The sequence below is a fragment of the Physeter macrocephalus genome, chromosome 6 (genome assembly GCF_002837175.3).
Source record: "Physeter macrocephalus isolate SW-GA chromosome 6, ASM283717v5, whole genome shotgun sequence".
NCBI classification, from domain to species: domain Eukaryota; kingdom Metazoa; phylum Chordata; class Mammalia; order Artiodactyla; family Physeteridae; genus Physeter; species Physeter macrocephalus.
In genome coordinates, this window is record NC_041219.1 from 64,937,566 (window position 1) to 64,957,565 (window position 20,000).

A 20,000-nucleotide genomic window follows, 5' to 3' on the forward strand; every position below is an offset into this window, starting at 1 on the left:
CCGGTTCCCCTGCATCGGCAGGCGGACGCGCAACCACTGCGCCACCAGGGGAGCCCTAGATTTGTTTTTAAAATGGTAAAATTAGGGCTTCCCTGGTGGCACAGTGGTTAAGAATCCGCCTGCCAATGCAGGGGACACAGGTTCGAGCCCTGGGCTGGGAAGATCCCACATGCCGCGGAGCAACTAAGCCCATGCGCCACAACCACAGAGCCTGTGCTCTAGAGCCCGCGAGCCACAACTACTGAGCCCACACGCGTAGAGCCTGTGCTCCGCAAAAAGAGAAGCCACCGCAATGAGAAGCCCGCGCACCACAACGAAGAGTAGCCCCCGCTCGCCGCAACTAGAGAAAGCCCGCACACAGCAACGAAGATCCAACGCAGCCATAAATAAATAAATTTATTAAAAATAAATAAAATGGTAAAATTAGATAATACATCTCATCTAAATTCATGGAATTTTCTCCCCTAATATGACAGCCGTGTGATAGCTTAAAAACACATGCTTTGTCACCCTTCAGTAGCAGTTTATTCATTAGTACATTCTTTGCTCTTCTGAAATCCAACACATCTCATCACATCTCATATTTGGTAATTTTCATTCTCCAAAGGCCTTGTTACAAATCCAATGCACTTAATTACCAAACTATGCCCATAAGGGTACCTGGACAATAGCTTACATTTTATTTTTTATTTTTTATTTTATTTTATTTTATTTTTTTTTTGCGGTACGCGGGCCTCTCACTGTCGTGGCCTCTCCCGTTGCGGAGCACAGGCTCCGGACACACAGGCTCAGCGGCCATGGCTCACGGGCCCAGCCGCTCCGCGGCACGTGGGATCTTCCCGGACCGGGGCACGAACCCGCGTCCCCTGCATCGGCAGGCGGACTCGCAACCACTGCGCCACCAGGGAAGCCCCTACATTTTAAATTGTAGTGATTGTGGGTGCTGCTAACCTGTCAATCTCAAATATATTTATAAGCTACACACACAGAAATGAAATGAACAAAGTGATTTCAGACTAACCAGCTCGGGCTACACATTTTAAGAAAATCAGTGGGTGTGCCTAGGATCCAATGCTAACAATTTGCTAGGCACTGCAGTGTTACAGCTTTCTAAATGGTAAGTAACTGTTTAAAAATTCCGAAGCCTTCTTAAAAATGTTTCACTTAAACATTTCTGCAATAAAATCTTATTGAACTGTTGCTTTCGTTAATTTTCTACAGACTAGAGAGCAAGGAATTCAAGTTCGATTTTTTTTTTTTTCTTTTAACTTAGCCTACTACCAGCAAATAAACTGTGCCTCTTTTTTAAATAAACCCCTGGCCTTGAGTTTTGGCCCCTTAATAGTAGTCTACATGGTTGACTACCCTTGGTGTTAAATTTTCTTAAATTGTATTTCTGTCAGTGTATCATTTTTTTTTAAGCAATGGACCCTATAATAGCAAGCACTGGTCTGTCAGGAGTGCATTTTACCAGCACGACACAAGTATTTTTCACTACAGGAGACAAACAATGATATGTATTACAGGCGGTAAACACTGCCTTTGGTACACAGGGTTCTTTTAGCATTTATCTGTCTAAAATCTCACCGTGTCCTGAATGGGGGGTTGCCGGGGAAGGAGAGAAACCCTGCCTTATATTAATGTTGCCATTGGCTATAGCACAGTATTAGAAAAGAGTCCACATGCACTGGATGTTCCTCATCAAAGCAAACCTTGATTTAATATTAAATGAACAGAGCCAGGTAGACTAGCCCATGCTCAGTCCTTTTCTTCCAAACAATTACTACATCGCTCTTTTACAACTCTTTTCCCAGGTATTGGTACTCCCCTCCTTTTATTCACACGTATCACTACCAAACAACTTTCAATCAAGCTTAACAAACTAAATATTAAAAAATAAGACTGCTCTCCAAATTGGGGGTACATAAATCCCAGGGACGTTTAAACAAGGAATAGCCTTTCTATTTATTTGATATCTTAGCCTTTACACACTGCTTTCCTAATTTAAAAATGTACAATGGAGTATTTATGATTTATAAATATATATTTAAATTGAGGGTGCCCACTTAGATTTCCTTAGGAATTAAGGTATATAATCAAAACGTTTAGAGAACACTGTGAAAAAGAATACCAGTTAAGATACTGGCATTCAGTTGTCCTTGCCACCGGAGGAAAAAGACATAAAAATCAAGACTACAAAGAAAACCTAAAGCAAGCTAAAGTTTTATATATGATTCTACCCTATGGGATAGTAAATACAATGCTTTACAAGGCCATAGACCTTTCACATGATAAAGTGTGGAGAGCATGGGCATATAAGATACTTTAGAAAACTACCACCTCAGTTACAAAGAAAATCTCATGTTCAATAATTCCCCAAAGATTCAAATTCAACTTACTTTATGTAAAATACACTATAATTGTAATTCAACAACCCGTTCCAGATTCCAATAAGCTCCACTCTTTGTTTTTTTTGGCTGCGCTGGGTCTTTGTTGCCGCGCGTGGGCTTTCTCTAGTTGTGGCGAGTGAGGGCTACTCTTCGTTGTGGTGCGTGGGCTTCTCATTGTGGTGGCTCCTCTTGTTGAGAAGCATGGCCCCTAGGTGCGCAGGCTTCAGTAGTTGTGGCACGTGGGCTCAGTAGTTGTGGCTCGTGGGCTCTAGAGCACAGGCTCAGTAGTTGTGGCGCATGGGCTTAGTTGATCCGCGGCACGTGGGATCGTCCCAGACCAGAGCTCGAACCTGTGTCCCCTGCACTGGCAGGAGGATTCTTAACCACTGCACCACCAGGGAAGTCCCTCCACTCTTAAATAATTTTTTTCCTTCATGGCTTTGGGTGCATGTGGTATTTAAGCATTTCTTCATCTATCTTCTTTGTAGATGAAAAGTTGGTAAAAGATCTTATTATGCTAGTAGCATTTCATATTCTTGATTATTAATCATTCTTAAACCTCATCTTAATCTGTTTCTTTAATCTTCTTCTCATGTTTAATTTTCCAACTATCTTATCTTCATAACTCAGTGCAATTCTTCCTTTGTAACAACAGAAACTCACATTGGAGTGTTGGCCAGTGTATTCGATTCTTTCCCTATGGTGTTTCACTGACACTTCCTGACAGTTCTATGAATGGGTTTGTTATTCCGATTTACAGATAAGTAAACTGAGGCTTGGAGAGGTTAAGTAACTTGCTAGGAACATACAACTGGGAAGCAGTAGAAACAGGGCAGACCTCACATCTGTACTCCTTACCTTTATGCCTCTAAAACCTAGGGATTAGGTCTAACCGCATATGGTTAGGGAATTAGCAAGAACTGATGTGACATTTTTCTTTCTATAAAGTACTGTCACAGAAGGTAAAAACAGCAGATGACTGCATTATAACAGTCATATATGACTAATGTTCCATTAATGATAGTTGTGGGGGGCGGGGCATGCAACACAACATGGCAGATGAGAAATACACAGTGAAATGATTTAAAATACACTGTATGTGTTAAGATGAAATGTAGGAGGAGATTGTGAGTTCAGAATCACAGTGAAAAACTAAGCTGTGGTGAAAATGAAAGGTTCTGTTTACTACTCAGCAGATAAATCCTCAAAGGAAAATCAAAAATATTTTAAAAAATTTTAATCTCCTCAAAACATATCTTTTTTTCTCAGGTCACTGCAGCAATCCACAGTTAACCGAGAAGACAAAGCATTTAACATGTTTAGTCAAATAAGCGTGTGATCTTTATTCTAAAGATAATGGTTAGTTTAATAAATACCACTGACAAGATTATTTCAACAGCAGATTATCAGCTCAAGATCAAATGACCTTTCCTTAAAATCAAGCTCAAATTGATCCGTTTTGGAAGGTAAGAATCACAAAGTGATTAAGAATATAGGTTTGAACTTAAAAGAGGACAAGATGGCAGTTAGAACACATGCCCATCTACCAAAAAGAATAGGAGGGCTGCTAGAAACTGTAATAGGAAAAAAAACCCAAAACACTCAGGATGTGCAGGGTGACAGCAGGAATTAAGACTTGGAAAGTCATTTGGCCACCACCTCGCAGCTTTCTGGAAATTATGTTCAAGATTTTTTTATGCATGAAGGATAGATGGCCACCGCTTTGAAAGCTCACCCATTCATGCTGTGCCTCTCTGTAAGATTCAATGTAAAGCTTCTTAATGATGCATCATTAATACCCATGATGCATCGTTTTATATTTTATAAATTTAAATACAGGCTCAAGTACTTTGATTTGTACTTAAGGTTTAAATATAACTTTTAATTGCAAAAGTAAAGACAGCTTGTATATCCAGATCCCACTCTCACAAATAAGAATGCATATTAATCTTTTAGTTTTGAAGATGAATGTTTAGCTCTCCTTGATGCAAAATTAAAATTAGTGAGCTAGGGTTAGGTGAGGGGTGCAAAGCATAAGTATAAACAGAACACTTCTGTAACATCTGTCTTATCAAGAATGTGATTCAATTGTTTTAAATAACAATATGTCTGATGTGTTTTCTCTTAATGCTGGGTTTGGAAACATTGATGATAATTAGAGCGAATATGTTATTTTAAATGTTTTGTACGAGAAAATAATTTCATTAAATAAGACTTGGCTTGACTTTAAAAATAACGAAAAAAAAATCACCTTTCAGACGTAGAATAACTGATGTTTCTACTTTAAGAGTAGAAATTGGCAGCCTTTGAAAAATCCTTATCTTGGCAATTTTTATTACCTAAGTATTCAAAAATATCAATTACATTGTGATCAGGGCAGAGTTTAATGACATCTTTGGCCAAGGTATTACCTTCATACGTGCTGTGTTGGCAGCCCTAGCTCATCAATATGAACATTCCTTTGTATTTCATATTGAAATCTAATGATGTATAAATACTCCATTATATAGTAGATGTATGTAGATGTGTCAATCTGAACTCAAACACACAACTATACCATCTCTCGCGAATTAGCAACAGTCAAGTGACCTAATCCTGATGTCTATTTTGAGACGCATATTTCACAACTATTATGTAATCACACAGGGTCATCACTCAGGCCAAATAAAAAGACATCCAAAAAAAAAAAAAATACCAGTAAATAATACATGAAAATAATCCCCTTCAATTTAGCAGACGAGTTCTGTTATCCCAAATGGAATTCAGTCTCTAACAGCCTGAGTAAGCTTCACAGGGGTTCTCGGACAGAAGTATTGCCACTTCCTTCCCTGACATTTAGAAAAGTATAGGGTGTGTTCTTTGTTGTAACAGTGATACCAGGGATACCACAGGACCACATAGTGGCTGCCTGTAAGCCTTGCCTCTTGCCCTCTCACTCATTCCAACCACACTAGCTTCCTTGATGTTCCTCAAACATATCAGAAAAGCTTCCATTGCAAGGTCTTCGTACTGACTGTTCCCTGTGCCTACAATGTCCTTCCTGTACATCCCCATGGCTATTTCCTTCACTTTCTTTAGGTCTTTACTCAAGTCACCCTCTCAACAGGGCTGTCCCTGTCTACACTGTTTAATTTTTCAAAGCCTTATCTCCCCACCACACATACACAGGCACACTCACCCATAAATACAAATTCTGCAAACCTCTTACACTGCTCCATTTTTCCTGTAGTATTTATCATCTCCTAATGTACTCAATACTTAGTTTGTTGATTATCTGCTTCCCCAACTAGAATATAACCTCTTTAAGGGAAGGAGTTACTTCTGTGTTTTACTCAGTGCTGTATCCTAGGGCTTTGTACAGGACCTAGAGTATATAGAATAATATTTTTTGAGTGGAAAAATGGGGAACAAGGATGTTAAGTGTTCTGACAGGGATGTCAATTATACCTCTGTTGATAACTTACCAATATCTGCAGTAAGAGGTGAACGATGCAAACAGCATGAAGGTTACAGAGCTAATTCTATCTTACTCTGCATCTAAAAGTAAACTATGAAGCCTAAAACTCTTCTTTTATAATAGGACTACTTGTTTACAAAAGGATTTTTACAGAGCATAATTTTTACTTATTATGTATAACCCCCCTTCTTAAAATTTTTTTCTAATCATTCTTGATTATACCTCTTCTCATTCACCGTACTGGTTCCATGGGATATAACCACACTAAAACTCTTTACATATTTTCCTTAGTTATTCAACTGTGGTGAGTACATCAGTCGTAAAAAATATGAGAAATAACTTGCCCATAAGTTCTTCCCAAATTTCCTAGACTACCTTATTCTTTATATAGTAAAATATTAATACCTTTGTATTTATACAAAATTAATTAGAAATATAAGATTCTACATTATTTATAGAAATGAAATATTGGCACTCAAATATTTGTTAAGTGACTAAATGGTTTCATTTTTAAACTGTGAAAGAGATGGCAAAGCATGTAATCATAAATATAAACCCCAGTCCTATCCACTCAGCAAGAACACATTGTGGAAAGAAGGGATTCTTGTAGCTCAGAACCTTTTTCATGTTTTTTTCCTAATAAATGGCCACAGAAAATACTACTTGCTAAGTTTGAAGATAATTCAATAACTTATTGTATTATTTCTTTCTATCTCCCAAAGCACAGACATCCCTCAGTGGATATTCACTTGTAATACTTACAGGCTTTAAAATTATGTTCATAGTATAGTAAAGCTGAACTTCTCACCTGCAAAACTAAATAAACCTGCCCATTGAAACCAGTACTCACTTTTAGTGTTAGAAGCTATGATTGTTTTTTCATTTGCCTATCTACCCCCAGACCCTTCCACTCAAGCAAAGGCACAGGTACTAATCACTTATCTTATTCAGTCTAATGTGCAGCTGTTGGTCAGAATTTATTTTTATTGAGTGGTTGATAAACACAAAATAAGCATCACACTCAATGCCATAAAGTATTTTAAAGTGTTAACAGTCTTGATTCTATTTTTTTTTTGATGAAATGTGAGCAATCTATCAAAGGACATTACTTAAGAGATTTTAAAATCTTTTAAAAATTAAAAAAAAAGAATAGTTTTAAAAATGGTATGCACCTCTGTTAGAATTGCTATAATAAAAACAGGACATTGTTTTAAACGTTTTCAGAAATCAGAATAAACTAATGATGTCTAAAACTTCCTTTTTCCCCTTGAAGTTGCATGTTGGGATCCCACAGCATAAATGAGATGGGATTTATTTTTTCTTGGTGGTATATAGATTACTATTATATGTAATCATCACCACGTTTTATGACATGCCCTGCCCCATTACTAATCCATGTCATATTTGATATTTATGTTTACTAAAACTGATTTTCTGTTTTTATTAACAGGATGGGTTTACTGTAGGCAATGATTTACTGAATTTGTAATAACAATTTTACTTAAATATGGCTTTGGTGTACTCCTCTGCAAATAATCTTTGAATTCTTAAGAGTTTTTTATTTTCCCAGTAGCCCAGTTGGAGAGTTTTTAATATTACGTTGAATCATAACAACACACGCTGGTTAGAGTCTAACTTAATACATGCAGCTTAATGTTAATTTTCCAACTTCAAATCAGAGATCTATTACGAGATGATTATTTATCTCAAGTGTGATTTTGTTTTAAACCAGTAAAGTCCACAGCTAGACAATTCTGCATCATAAAAAACCAACAGTATGGAGTAAAAGAATTCAGCAAAAGATTTGGAATATTTACATAATTAAAAAAATTTTGTCGAGAAGAAGAAGGTCTATCAAGAAGTCTTGATAGTATAGAGCAGAAAGCAAAAATGGCACAGGTGAATACCCAAGTGACTGATGTGGAATTTATAGTGACTGTGTTTGTAATACAGTAAATATGTTTGATGAATATAATAAAAGGGTATGTTTAGGTCCTAATTCTTTTAGGGAAAAGTTATCCATTCATATGGATAATAAGGGGCAATAAACCTCAATAAGCAAAAGAAATTGCTTTAAGATAAGAAACAAAACTAAACGCCACATTTCTGGCTTCACAATGTAACTTCCACTCCAAAGCAAATTTCTTATAAATACCTTGAAAAGGGGAACATACAGTTAATCATCAAAACAAGTAAGCAATTATGGTAGAAACAGAAATGGAACAGACAGTATCAGACTCCATCAGAGCTAAGAAAAACAGAATTGGGTGATAAAAATCACAAGGGAATAAATTTAGGCATTCTACAGTATTACAAAAATTGTCTTTCCTCTTAGAATGGTGAACACTCTATAAGAATAAGTCAGTGCTATAGTTTACAGTACTAAGGAATTAGCTGGCATCAAGCATCTGAATTTTACAAGTTTCAAAGTGTGCCAGACCATGGTGATCTGGTGAAAGTAAATTATGACAAAAGTCAATGCTCATTCTAAGGTTGTATAGATTCTAACATCTGTATGTGCAGCATGCATACATACACCTACATCTCTTTAGATGCTTACAAAGGGAAATGCCATGAATCAGTAGGAGTCATTGCTTATGTAAACCGATTAAAAAATTAAAAAGGAAAGGAAAATGCCTTTTTAAAGAAACATGGCTAATGTAAATGCTGTTTTAAAAAGCCATCTGGTTGATTGATAGACTATTGCTATTTTGATTTTTACTTTCCTTGTTTTCAAGATCTTGTATATTTACAATTCATATATTTTAACAATTATTGATGAAAGTGAGAAATGTTAGCTAGTTTCTGCTTGGAAGATGGGATGAGGTTACAGTGTATAATTCTGAAGGATAGAAGACATTCTCATGGGAACTGGGAAATGTTTTCAAACCAAATACCAGAATAATATTTCAATGACTCACAGTGTAATGAGAAAAAATACAGTGATCGCTTAGGCTGGTGCAATTCTTCTTTAAGCCTATATAATTTTTATGTGAGGCAGAAAACTGAACTACATAACACATTTCTACAATGCATATAGTCATCAAAACCATTTACAAAATTACTACTTTCAGCATATTTTTAAAATGAGATTCCTTAATAAATTATGTTTATGCAGTCAAAACAGCATTAAAATTTATTATTAGTCGCTTAATGGAAGTTAATGGTGAGTTTATAAATGAAGTGCTGGCTTACTCTGATATACTCTAAGAGCAACCAAAAATAGAGATTCTTTCCGAGAGTTCTATGTATTTATAAAGTGCAAAATAAGCAGCTTTGGCAATTCTCAAATGCAGTTCTTCCGGATGCATTTAATCTTAAATATACTTGTAGGAACAGAATGTTTTTCTGCGAAGTCAGGTATGTCTAACTTATCCATCTTATGCGTAAAAACTATCCTGACTGAAGTATTCCGTGCTTTATGGAAAGATAAAAAACTGTAAAGAGATAGAAACAGTGTGAAGTATTTTTTGTATTTCTAATATTTTTGGTGGGGGTTATTTCCAGTGACAATATCTCAAGTCTATAAAACAAACCAAAACAGAAAGGCACAAAACTAAAATAATTAGTTAAATACTCACTCACTGAAAATGGGTGTATTACAGAATTAAGGACAGATATTGTAGATAAATTTACAAATAAGAAATTCTCTGTGTATTGATAGATAGGATATTTTTAACAGAGATTGTTGCAGAGAGGTTGTTGCTCAGGAAGTCTAGGGTGGATTGACCCTTTTTTCCTAAAGCAAGGGGCACTCTCCCAAAGTATTGTACAAAACAACATTACCACTCCTGATTTGTACCGGTCCACGAACGATATAAGTCTAAACTGTTTGAAATAGAATGCAATAATGCTTTCCTATGATAAACAGAAAAATGGACTTAAAATTACAATATTTTATAAAGCTATAAATAAGGTAAGATAATTTACAGGGAATATAGCAGTATTTTTCAAAGACCCTCGAGTCTAATACACTCAGATGCCAAAATATTTCATAATACTAAGAGGAGCTGAGACATTTAAATACGATAAAAGTTATGACTATTATAAAGTGTTAAGAAAGCTCAAATGAAGCTCTTAGGAAAAAGAAAGTTTATTTGGGAGGAGTTTCATTCCATATAAAAGATTAATCTTTTGGAATTTAAAACAATAAAAAGTTATATTTCAAATAATAATGTACTGCTTTCCCGGGGGAGATACTTTCAACCACCTAATGTTAAAAAGATGACAAAGCAGGAAAAACAGAATGAACACCTCAGTCAGCATTAAGAAAGAATCTGTGCAATTAACTGTCAGATAAAATAACATTAATAATGTATTTATATTTACTTTTAAGGCCATAATTATGTACTAATATAAAGTTAACCTTATATAAAAATTTATAAGTACCAATTTTGATCAGTGTGAAATAAAGTTATAGCCAGGTTAATGCTCTACGTAGCATTTAATTTTAATTTTCTATTGTAAAATAATATTATTATATTAAAGCACATAAAATTTGCAATCAGCATAGAAGCTTCAAATCCTTTTTGTTAATTGGCAACTGTGGTAGAGCATGAAGCATCATTCTTTCCCAGTACTTTCATTTTAAACAAATCATCCTCACATATAAAAATAGCAAATTGCATTAAATTTTATATAAGACGTTTTCTGTTTCTCATATAGAAGAGCTGTATGCAGCTTCCATGGCAAGTATCACAGCAAACAGCTTTGAGTACAATCTCTGGTAAAACACCATTCACAGAGATACAAGATAGAGCCTTCATCGACTTACTGCTTAAAATATACTACAAGTAAGAAAATGCAGGCTTAAATTAAAAAACTGACAAAAATGGTCCAACAGCTTAACTGGTAAATTCTGATATTCTACACTGTCTCCAAACTGAGAAGTAAAGTATTTTGCTGTATCTCCTAGTTCTGACTTTGTAACACTTGACATAAAATCTTAATTCTAAAACTGATGATACATTAATAGCTACTTTATTCATGTTTTCCAAACTCAAATCAGAATGCTAGATAGTTTAGCAGTAGCTACATAGTCCTGTAAACATCATTACTAAACCTTGACTAGTTTTACACAGTAATTGCTAATCTATGCATTCTCTGGTTCAAGGCAGAAAGATGCTTCCATATCTACTTTGTCATAAACAACTTTTAAAAATAAAAAAAATATAAATGTGTTGGATACATTTTTAACAGATTCATTTCTAGGTCTTGGCAAATAAATATTAGTGGGCAGACCAACTTCATAGTTTAAGTCAGAAAGCATGTTTAATAGAGGAAGTTTTAAAAAATCAATCTTTCTGTTCCTTTTTCTAATGAATTTCCGAGGATGAACAACAATCTTAAAAACTGGCAAATTCCCTCTCATCAGACAGGTGTATCTTATATTCTCCAGAAAAGTAAAAGATATTATATCAGCCCTGTTATGGAAAGTGAACTGTTAAGATTTGAAACTCAGTAACAAACTGTAAAAATCTTTTCTTTTTCGTAAATATAGCTAACTGTGCCTTGAAGGAGAAAAAAAAATCTGAGCAAAATCAAGTTTACTGCAGTAATAGTTTCTCATACCCTAAAGAAAATATCTTATGATTTAAATTCTTGTACTCATCATTCAAAGAACTTGTAAAAACATGTCACCATTATCACTACTTAGAATAAGGCAAAATAAAATGTTACAACTTCAAGATTCACTGTTCAGCAATAAAAGTGTTTTTTGTCTTTGCTTTTGGAAGGAGAAGTTAACTAGGAAGTTAAATACAGTTGGCAAAAAATATTTCACTCTTCTCTAGATATGAAAAATTATCTGGCCCAGGATAATATCTATAACCCATAATTTACTGGTACAGGTAAGCAATTTTTTTCATTATCATTTTCCATAGTCTTACTTAGATGCCGAGTAATTTAGACAGAGAAACACAAGCCTGTAAATTATTACGGCTCGTTTGTGCCTCAAAGATATTACATAATATCCGAAGACCCGAAAACCAAACGAAACTACTTTTTAATAGGATTTAAATGGTTAAGCATTGGCTTAAGAAGGAAATGTACTGAACTAAGAGGGAAATGAGAAAAATTATTTTCACTGATCATATTGCAGATTTTGTGTAATTAATAAACAATTAGATAGTAACAGTTTGAGGTGCACCTCCCTTTTTCCCTTAGTTAATTTTTGTCCGTGACTCAAAATCATGCCTCTCACACAGCAGGCATCCAATAAGCATTTTTGAATGCCTGTTTATACCCATTCAAAGAAATTAATTGGTAAATAGTTTGCCTGAACGTATTTGTCTATTCGACATACAGAATCAGACTATTTTAATTTGCCAATCAGACATATGCTTTTAAACATAGACATAATTTCACTGAGATACACACTTTCTACATAAAACTAAATACCACATCTGCGGCATAATCTATAACACATAACGTGGTGTTTTACACACATACCATTTCCCCGTTTCACTTCTGCAATTTTTAAGTGTTGATGAATTACTCCTTGCCAAGGAAGTCACGTTATATACAACAAAACCTTCAGTTTAAATAAGGGATAAGCTTGCTGTTAACAGCTTAGTTTGAAATGTTAACAACCCTTAGGCTGTTAACATAACAACTGGCCATTAATGTGGTAATGACCAATGTAAGAGGAAATTGTACTCTGAGAAATGAATATATTGGCAACCAGGACCAGGGTTTAAATTTGAAAGAGTATGATTTTTTAAAAATAAGGTAACAAGATTAAAAGCTTGAGCCTATCAGAAATCAACTAAAAGTTGTATCACAAAAAGCAACATATAGACTCTTTTAGAGATAAAGATTTCTGAGATGAAAACTATTTTGAGAAATTCCCGTCAACAATACACTTAAGACTACCAAACACCAGTTGAACAACTTATTTTTATTACCATAAGGAAGATTAAAACAACACAAGGTTACTTTCTCTGCTCCCTACTATGTAGAAACTGCAAAACAGTTTCACTCGCGACACATGTATTTCATGGCAAATTTACATTTCTGATTTAAAAACATCCAGAGATTTCAAGAGACTCTCTTTAAATTTGACTTAATTTTTGTCTTTATTGTTTATTAGAACACTTTAATCTTGCCCAGACTATATAAACTCCTTGTTTTGGAACTGTTGTTACATGAATCCACTGGAGATACTGCAATTGTAAACAGAAGTCAGAGTCCAAAAGCCCACGGCTATTGGGTAGGAAGATAAAGCAAAAGTAGGAAGCAAAGTCAAGTCACTAAAAGCAAATACAAAGACTCTATGTAGAAATCAGGCTCTAATTCACAATGAGCAGAGGAGAAATTTTTATTTGCAAGAGGAAAGTTCCAAGACTGTAGAGCCTGAAAGAATTCACGGAATAGCTTAATTCTGATTAGTTGTGTTAGTTAGGGAACTCCTTGCCTATAGTCACCTCCCATTCCCATTGCTGGCATCTTACATGTATTTTGTGCCCCCGGAACACAGAGAAGTAGTAGCAAGTGGTTGTAATTAGTCAGGGGGCTGTCAGATGAAGCGGTCCTAAGAGGGGAGAGAGTAGAATCTGATAAACAGTACTGGACTCACCCTCTTGTAATGACCATTCATCAAACAATATGTTCTTATATATAAACATTGAATTGGACTGAAAGTAACTGAATGATATACGAAGCAGCACCAAATTCCCTAGAAAACACATCCTGAAATGACCAAGGAGTTACTGCTGATTGATAAATTTTGTGTCATAAGGGAAAAAAATTCAAAATGAATCACTTAATGTCAGACTAGAAAAATGATTAATCGTATCAAATATGAAAACCCAAATGATGCCATATATCATTTCTCTAATTTGATAGACCCTACTTTATTAATATCAGTAATTTGCAGCTGAATGAAGTCACAAAATTCCCTGAAAAGCAAAATAATTTCTCTTAAATACCAGTTCATGTGCTGAGTAGTAAACACTAAGATACAAGTTTAGTCTGCTTCATGGCTTCAGAAGCAAGAACATCTGCATTGTCCTGAAACCAGTCAGAGGTTTACAGTTTGGAGAGTGGCTATCATTTCCCCATAATGATGGAGGTCTTTACTTTGTTATTTTCCATAGAGCTACTGGCAAGACTTAGGCTGTTCGACTTTCAGTGCTATCTTTGCGAAGATCACCTGGAATGCCATGGTGGGTGGAAGGAGGTGTATTCACACTTGGGGAAAGTTTTCAACACTGTACGATAAACACCTTACTAACAAATGCCAGTTAAGAGTTTCAAACTGACTTTCTCTGACAAATCTGAAACAGAAAGATCGCTGAATTACTTTGTGCGATACTCAGCCTGACCTTGTCACTTTTGTGCTAATAAAACATCTTGCATGCTGATTTCTACCAAATACATCCTTGATGTGAACCGGCAGTTTCCATACAGGCAGTGGAATAACCTATCCCCAGGTAGGAGCATCAGGTAAGGCAAATAAATGGGAACACTGTGAGATATATTGTGTTTTCCTGGCCATTGCTGAAGCGATCATTTGCGGAACAGGCACCTGGCAGCATTTTGAATGCTGCTAGGTGGACATCCTTCAGGAATAGAGGCTAGTAGGAAGGAAATGAATGAAACCCACAAAGACACTTACAAAGGTATTTTAAAAGGAATCCAGTCATCACTGGTGTGCAAGGCTAATTCCTACCTCAGATAGTCTCTGCGACAAAGGATAAGGTTAGCTTTAGTGTACAGGGTGGAGCCCACCTCTCCCAAACGACAGTCACAGCAGGCGCACTTCAAGCAGTCCTCATGCCAGTATTTGTCCAGCGCCTTTAGAAGATACCGGTCCTTGATCTTTCGGTTGCAGCCAGCACAACCTTTCGGCTTGGTGTCTGGCTGGACTGAGAGCATTTGTATACCTAAAGGAAGACAAGAACAAAAAAAGAGAGCTGGGACTCCAGGAAAGAATCAGAAGATGTCCAAAGACCTCCACCAAGTTAAATATTTCAGATTGCCTTTTACAAGGGGTGTTAGACGTTCTTTTTGAGGGCCGTACAGATATCGAACTAAATTTTGGAAATAAAAGAGTCTCAAACTTTGTTAAGTCATTGTTAAACCATTTACGAAGTCACACCTATAAAGTGGTAAAACAAAGAATTCACGTGGCCCCTGGTAAGTTGATCCTATATACACGAAGAAGTTAAGTAATATTAAATAATTTTATAGAATCCCCATTTTCTACATAAAGAAGTTCCTTTCAGGAGAAAATATGAGTAAATGGCTAACAAGCTCAAAGAAAGCTGTTTAACAAAGTAGTCTGTGCGCAGGCTGTAGAAGTCAAAAATGAGTTTTCCTTTATTGGTGAAAATTTTCATTTAACACGGGCTTGATGGCAGAAGGAAAGTGCACCCTTATGGGATGCACTAACCTCACTTAGCAGTAGAGATGTTTATACTTAAGCAGAGTACCGTCTCCCGAAAAGCTCACCAATGCTATAATACCTGTTTGCCTCCAAAGACTTCCCCCTGTCCCCTTGATATTTCAAAGTATTCATTGTGTTAAAAATTTTTTTAAATGTACTTACGCTCACAAGCATCAGTCAGTGCTTCTACTAATGGCAGATTACCTAACTATATACTACATGCTTTTATATAAAATTAAACTATAGGATTATGTAATTTATTATCATAAACATGCACTTATTTATTTTATAGAGGAAAGAAAAAACAATAGAAGACAAAGTCTAAATATATATAAGGTTACCCAAACATCCATATGCAAATATATATTATATACATATATTACATACATACTAGGCTAGACATAGGGACATTTATATATTTTAGAGACATATCTCCATCATAAATAAGGAGTCTAGCTGAGTTCTATGGGTGCTACAACGTGACTGAAATTTTTTCAGTGAAAGGGTATTTGCCTTTGAGTTTCTTCTCTCCTAAATGTCAAATACCCAGCTTTTAAAAAAGCTGGACCAACTATTCAGAGCTTCATATTTATCAAATAACTCATTTCAAGCACTATAAAGTACTGTAGACTTCGATTCCAAATGCCTTCATTTTACAAATTATGATACAGAGGCCTAAGAGAGGTTAAGGGACTCGCTCAAAGCTGAATGACAGTTAAGCACTAGACTTGGTGGCCTTCTTACAGTCCAGAGATCCTGCTGCTAAATTATGCCTCCTCTCTAAGGCATAAAGTTTGAAACTTGAACATAGAACGACACAAGACACCAAATGCCTGCACTTGAAACAGTCTCAAGTAAGAAATGCCAAGCTCTAATCTAGAGCATTTTCGGTGTGTTTCCTGCTCCAAAACAGCTAAACCTTCTTCAGTTTCCTCTGATGCCTGATGATGAAGCCTGCACCTTCATTATCTTTACAATCTTTTTCTTTTTTAATCACACTGTTAAGAGACATCAAGGCACCCCGTACCCTCACAGCAGAAGAACTTTTCTAGCTACAAACGATACATGAATTTCACATAATAGTGTTATGATGTTGAACTTCCATTAGAAAATAACTTCTCTGATAGAGTGATGGAGCAGGGACCGGCAGTGAGGCATCAAGGTAGCTACTCTTTCTGCATGGGATGCAGAGCCGTGGTCCTCGGAGCTGCAGACTAGCAGCTGTATTTGTACAGAACAGCAGGTGGTATTCCTATAGCCGGCTCTCTGTTCCTTTTCTTTGAAGGAGCTCAGGGTCTAGTGTAGATTAATCATAACCCTTGATAGCTCTGCTAAATCTCATTCTCTAGAACTTCTAACAAATGAAGTGTCTTTGATCAGAACTAGTTACCATCTTCTCGCAAGGTTCCACAAGGAATGAATCCCATTAATTACAGTACAGAACATACCCAGGTGCCACTTAACCATCTACCTGGGGGAGGGAGAGACTGTGATTTACTAAATGACATTCCGGATTTCATGACTGAAAACATCTAGAGACATATTAAGAGTGGCTATTCTAGTTATCCAATCTATAAGGCTATTATTTTTTTTATATCACCAAGCTGAAAATATTTTGTCCACATCCTTCTTTGTCGTAGCTAAGCTCTGTTTTCTCTTGAGTTGTGTTACCATCATCAAGCGTGGAAGGTCACCTATCTTTATGCACAATGCTTTGCAACCAAGATAGGGGGTACCAACATTTGGGACAACTCTACCCTGCTTGTCTTCACAAAATGTTTTTGTTGTGCTGACATTTTAATTTAGCACTCAGAGGCCAATTAATATTTGAAACTCTTACATTCTGTTTGGCCTTGGGCGTAGAAGGAGTTTGATATTTTCTGCTCCATCCTGGTAACTTCCTGCAGAAAACATCATCCCACTGCTCTTGAAAAGGAAATGTTTTCGATACTCTGCAAGTTAACAGTTGTAGAAAAAAGAACTATTTTGTAGTCACCACGTTGCCATGTACCTAAACAGGCATAAAGCAGTCGGCAGCCTCTCTTCTGCATCCGGCAGAACGCGTCTGGGTAGAGTTCTGTGTTCGGTGCTGAGAAACATTTCACAAGTTGCTTATAGCACATCAGGACTCATAACTAGTTTTAGATTGGCATGTAAATTGTTCCGAGGGAAATTCTTATTGCCTCTGAGACCCTGCCATTCTGAGTTATTTGACAGTTTAAGGGAAATCATAATTAAAAAAAGACATAAATAATAGCCTGTGCAGTGTGGTGTGCAGAAATAAGTAGAACCATTTCATTTAAACTCTGGTGAGCTTTTAATTGCCTGGATTGCATTGTGAGGCGGCCTAACGGTTGATTGCCTCCATTATGTTCCCTTGTTCTGTGCCATTCATCCGCGCAGTCTCAGCTTCAGTAGTTAACACAACAAAGTAACCACAACTCCACAACACACAGGGGCTTAGAAAAAAATAATCATAATAAAAGGTTTGCAGCACTTAGACCCAGTCTTTTATATTTTTGGACTAACTACACGTAGTGAATGGAAAACATTTTGTCCCCTTCGGAAGATTCACAGAGGACAATTTGGGAGAAGGAAGAGGAAGACGGAATACATAGAGGGGGTTGGCAGAGATGAGGTGCCTCAGGAAGATGCGAAAATGGGAATGCAGGTTCTGCAGCTGGGAGCAGTGACACAGATGAAAAGAATTTGGCCAACACCGGCCATTCGATTGCCAAGAAGGTACCAAACAAAAGATTTTCTCTCCTCCTGCTCATCTTCATCCTCTCCCCAGCCCCCAGCCCGGACTGGAGAACTGGATTGGGCCTAAAAGCTTGTTTCTCTCTGTTCACTGGCCCAGAGCATCCCTACAGGCTGCAGCCCCCTAAGGGACAACAATGCAAATAGATGTCCCCAGATCTCAGGCGCTGGAGCTGCTTAACTCTGTTCTGCCCCTTCAACTCCCAACCCCCTCCCCATCCTCCCACCACCACCCCTCCCCTTTCTGAGCAATGGAGCTGGGAACCAATTTGATTCCCTTTTTCTCCAATGCAGCTGCAAGGCTCAGAGATACTGACATTTTTCCACTCTTATCAGTTTAATTACAGTTACCATGGCAGCAAAGTGCTAGTGCTTGGCAAAGGCCAACAAGAGATTTGCAAGACTGAGTTCAATTTTGATGCAGCTCACATGCAAAATAAAAAAAAAAAAAAAAAATAAGAAACATACATACACTCTAACAAAGAATCCCTTGAGGAGTTTATGCTCCAGCCTTTTGTGGTTGTGTCTTTGCAGCCACACAGGGATGATTTGCAAAGAATGTAACAGTTTTTGTTGCACCTAGCAAGATTAATTGGTTTAAGCAGCAGTCTTTCAAAGCAGTTACAACAATAATATTTCGGATCTTTTCGAAAGACACAAAAGCGGCGGAAGAGCAGGAAGGCTTTGGAGTAGCCGAGAGTGCTGAGCGCTGGCAAAGTGCATCTATGATAGATTGTAACCTTACCAAAACTTTTCTCCTTTTTCTGCATGAGTTGATTTAGGCGTGCCTGAGTTGCAGCGGCTTCGCATTGAGCGCCCAGCCCAAAGGTAGAAGTGGAAGGGGGTCTCTCGGTTTTAGCTCGAGTGCGGACCTGGTGCGCAGCCTACACCTCGGAGGACGGACTATTGTGAAGCCACTTTGGGAGCGGGTCGGAGCGGCGGCGGGGGCGTGGAGGAAGGGACGAGGGCGGCCAGACGCGACACGGCGCACACACGGAGCCCCTCGCCGTGTGGCAGTGTGCAAAATGATGGCGAATGACAAAGCCACATGCTTCCCTAACTCTGCCCGTGATCCTAAAATCCCAGCGGCCCCTTTTAGCGTCGTGGTAACAAATGGATTTGATTAAACTGTCACATGCAGCGTTAGCATAGCATATCATGTTCAATATGAAAAAGATCATAAATCTGACTTGTATTTCATAACAGCAATCTGGGTATAGCCCCCATAAAAATGTGCCGCAGCCGTTTGAATCTCAGCCTATTAGGACAGAGGCACCTTGCTCCACGGAACCTCTCTCTTCTCGCCGCTTCTCCCAACCGCCCCCTCCCCCCGCAGACAGTCACTTTTCCATCTCGTAGGAACGGTATTTCGTTATTATGGCAGAGCGGGCGGAGGCAGAAGTGGCCACCAGAACCCCAAAATGGTCATTTCAACTCCTGGGGGAGGGGGGGGTGATGGATTCCAGCAAGTACGGGGAGGAGGGTCGGGAACCCACCTAAGACTGAATTCCCTTCCTACGGGCCGGGCCAGATCGAACATCTCCTCCCAAACTCTCTCAAGCCCCTGTCTCCCCGGGAGTCGGGGCTGTGGAAATACTGCAGTTCCTCGTGAACTTTGACTGTTATCCACTCGAGTCGTACTTGAGACGTTCCGCGCCGCAGCCGCTCTGCTCTCCCTCCTTCCATCAACATCCTCCCGCATCTATTTCACGTCTCATCATAAAAATAATGAAGCCTCACATGACTTAAACAAAACGGTCTCAGCAGAGCTGCAGCCCGAGTGAAAGTTGCAGTGCGGAGCTGGGCTGCAGCTCCAGTTTATGCCTCATTAGGAGAGGCTGAAGAAGAAAAAAATCCCCACATCCGTACACGCACGCGCGCACCCGCAGACACACACACCACAAATAAGCCGCCGCGTGTACACCCAGTTGCTGCACTTACCTTCTCAATTAAGCGATACAGGGGGAGGCCGTTCAGAAAGCACAGTGGCTGCTTTGTAGCGCTT

At 37.7% G+C, this 20,000-nt stretch overlaps 1 protein-coding gene across 1 annotated transcript in view; it reads right to left on the reverse strand.

Moving 5' to 3' along the window:
* LMO3 (LIM domain only 3) overlaps nt 1–18,875 on the reverse strand; it is a 54,833-nt gene extending 35,958 nt beyond the window's left edge. The window contains exons 1-2 of the mRNA XM_007100399.3: nt 18,741–18,875; nt 14,519–14,732 (exon numbers count right to left, since the gene is read on the reverse strand). Of these exons, the coding sequence (XP_007100461.1) occupies nt 14,519–14,732; nt 18,741–18,765 (239 nt within the window). The 5' untranslated portion in view covers nt 18,766–18,875. The remainder of the gene's footprint in view (nt 1–14,518; nt 14,733–18,740) is intronic.
* Nucleotides 18,876–20,000: the final 1,125 nt, after the last annotated feature.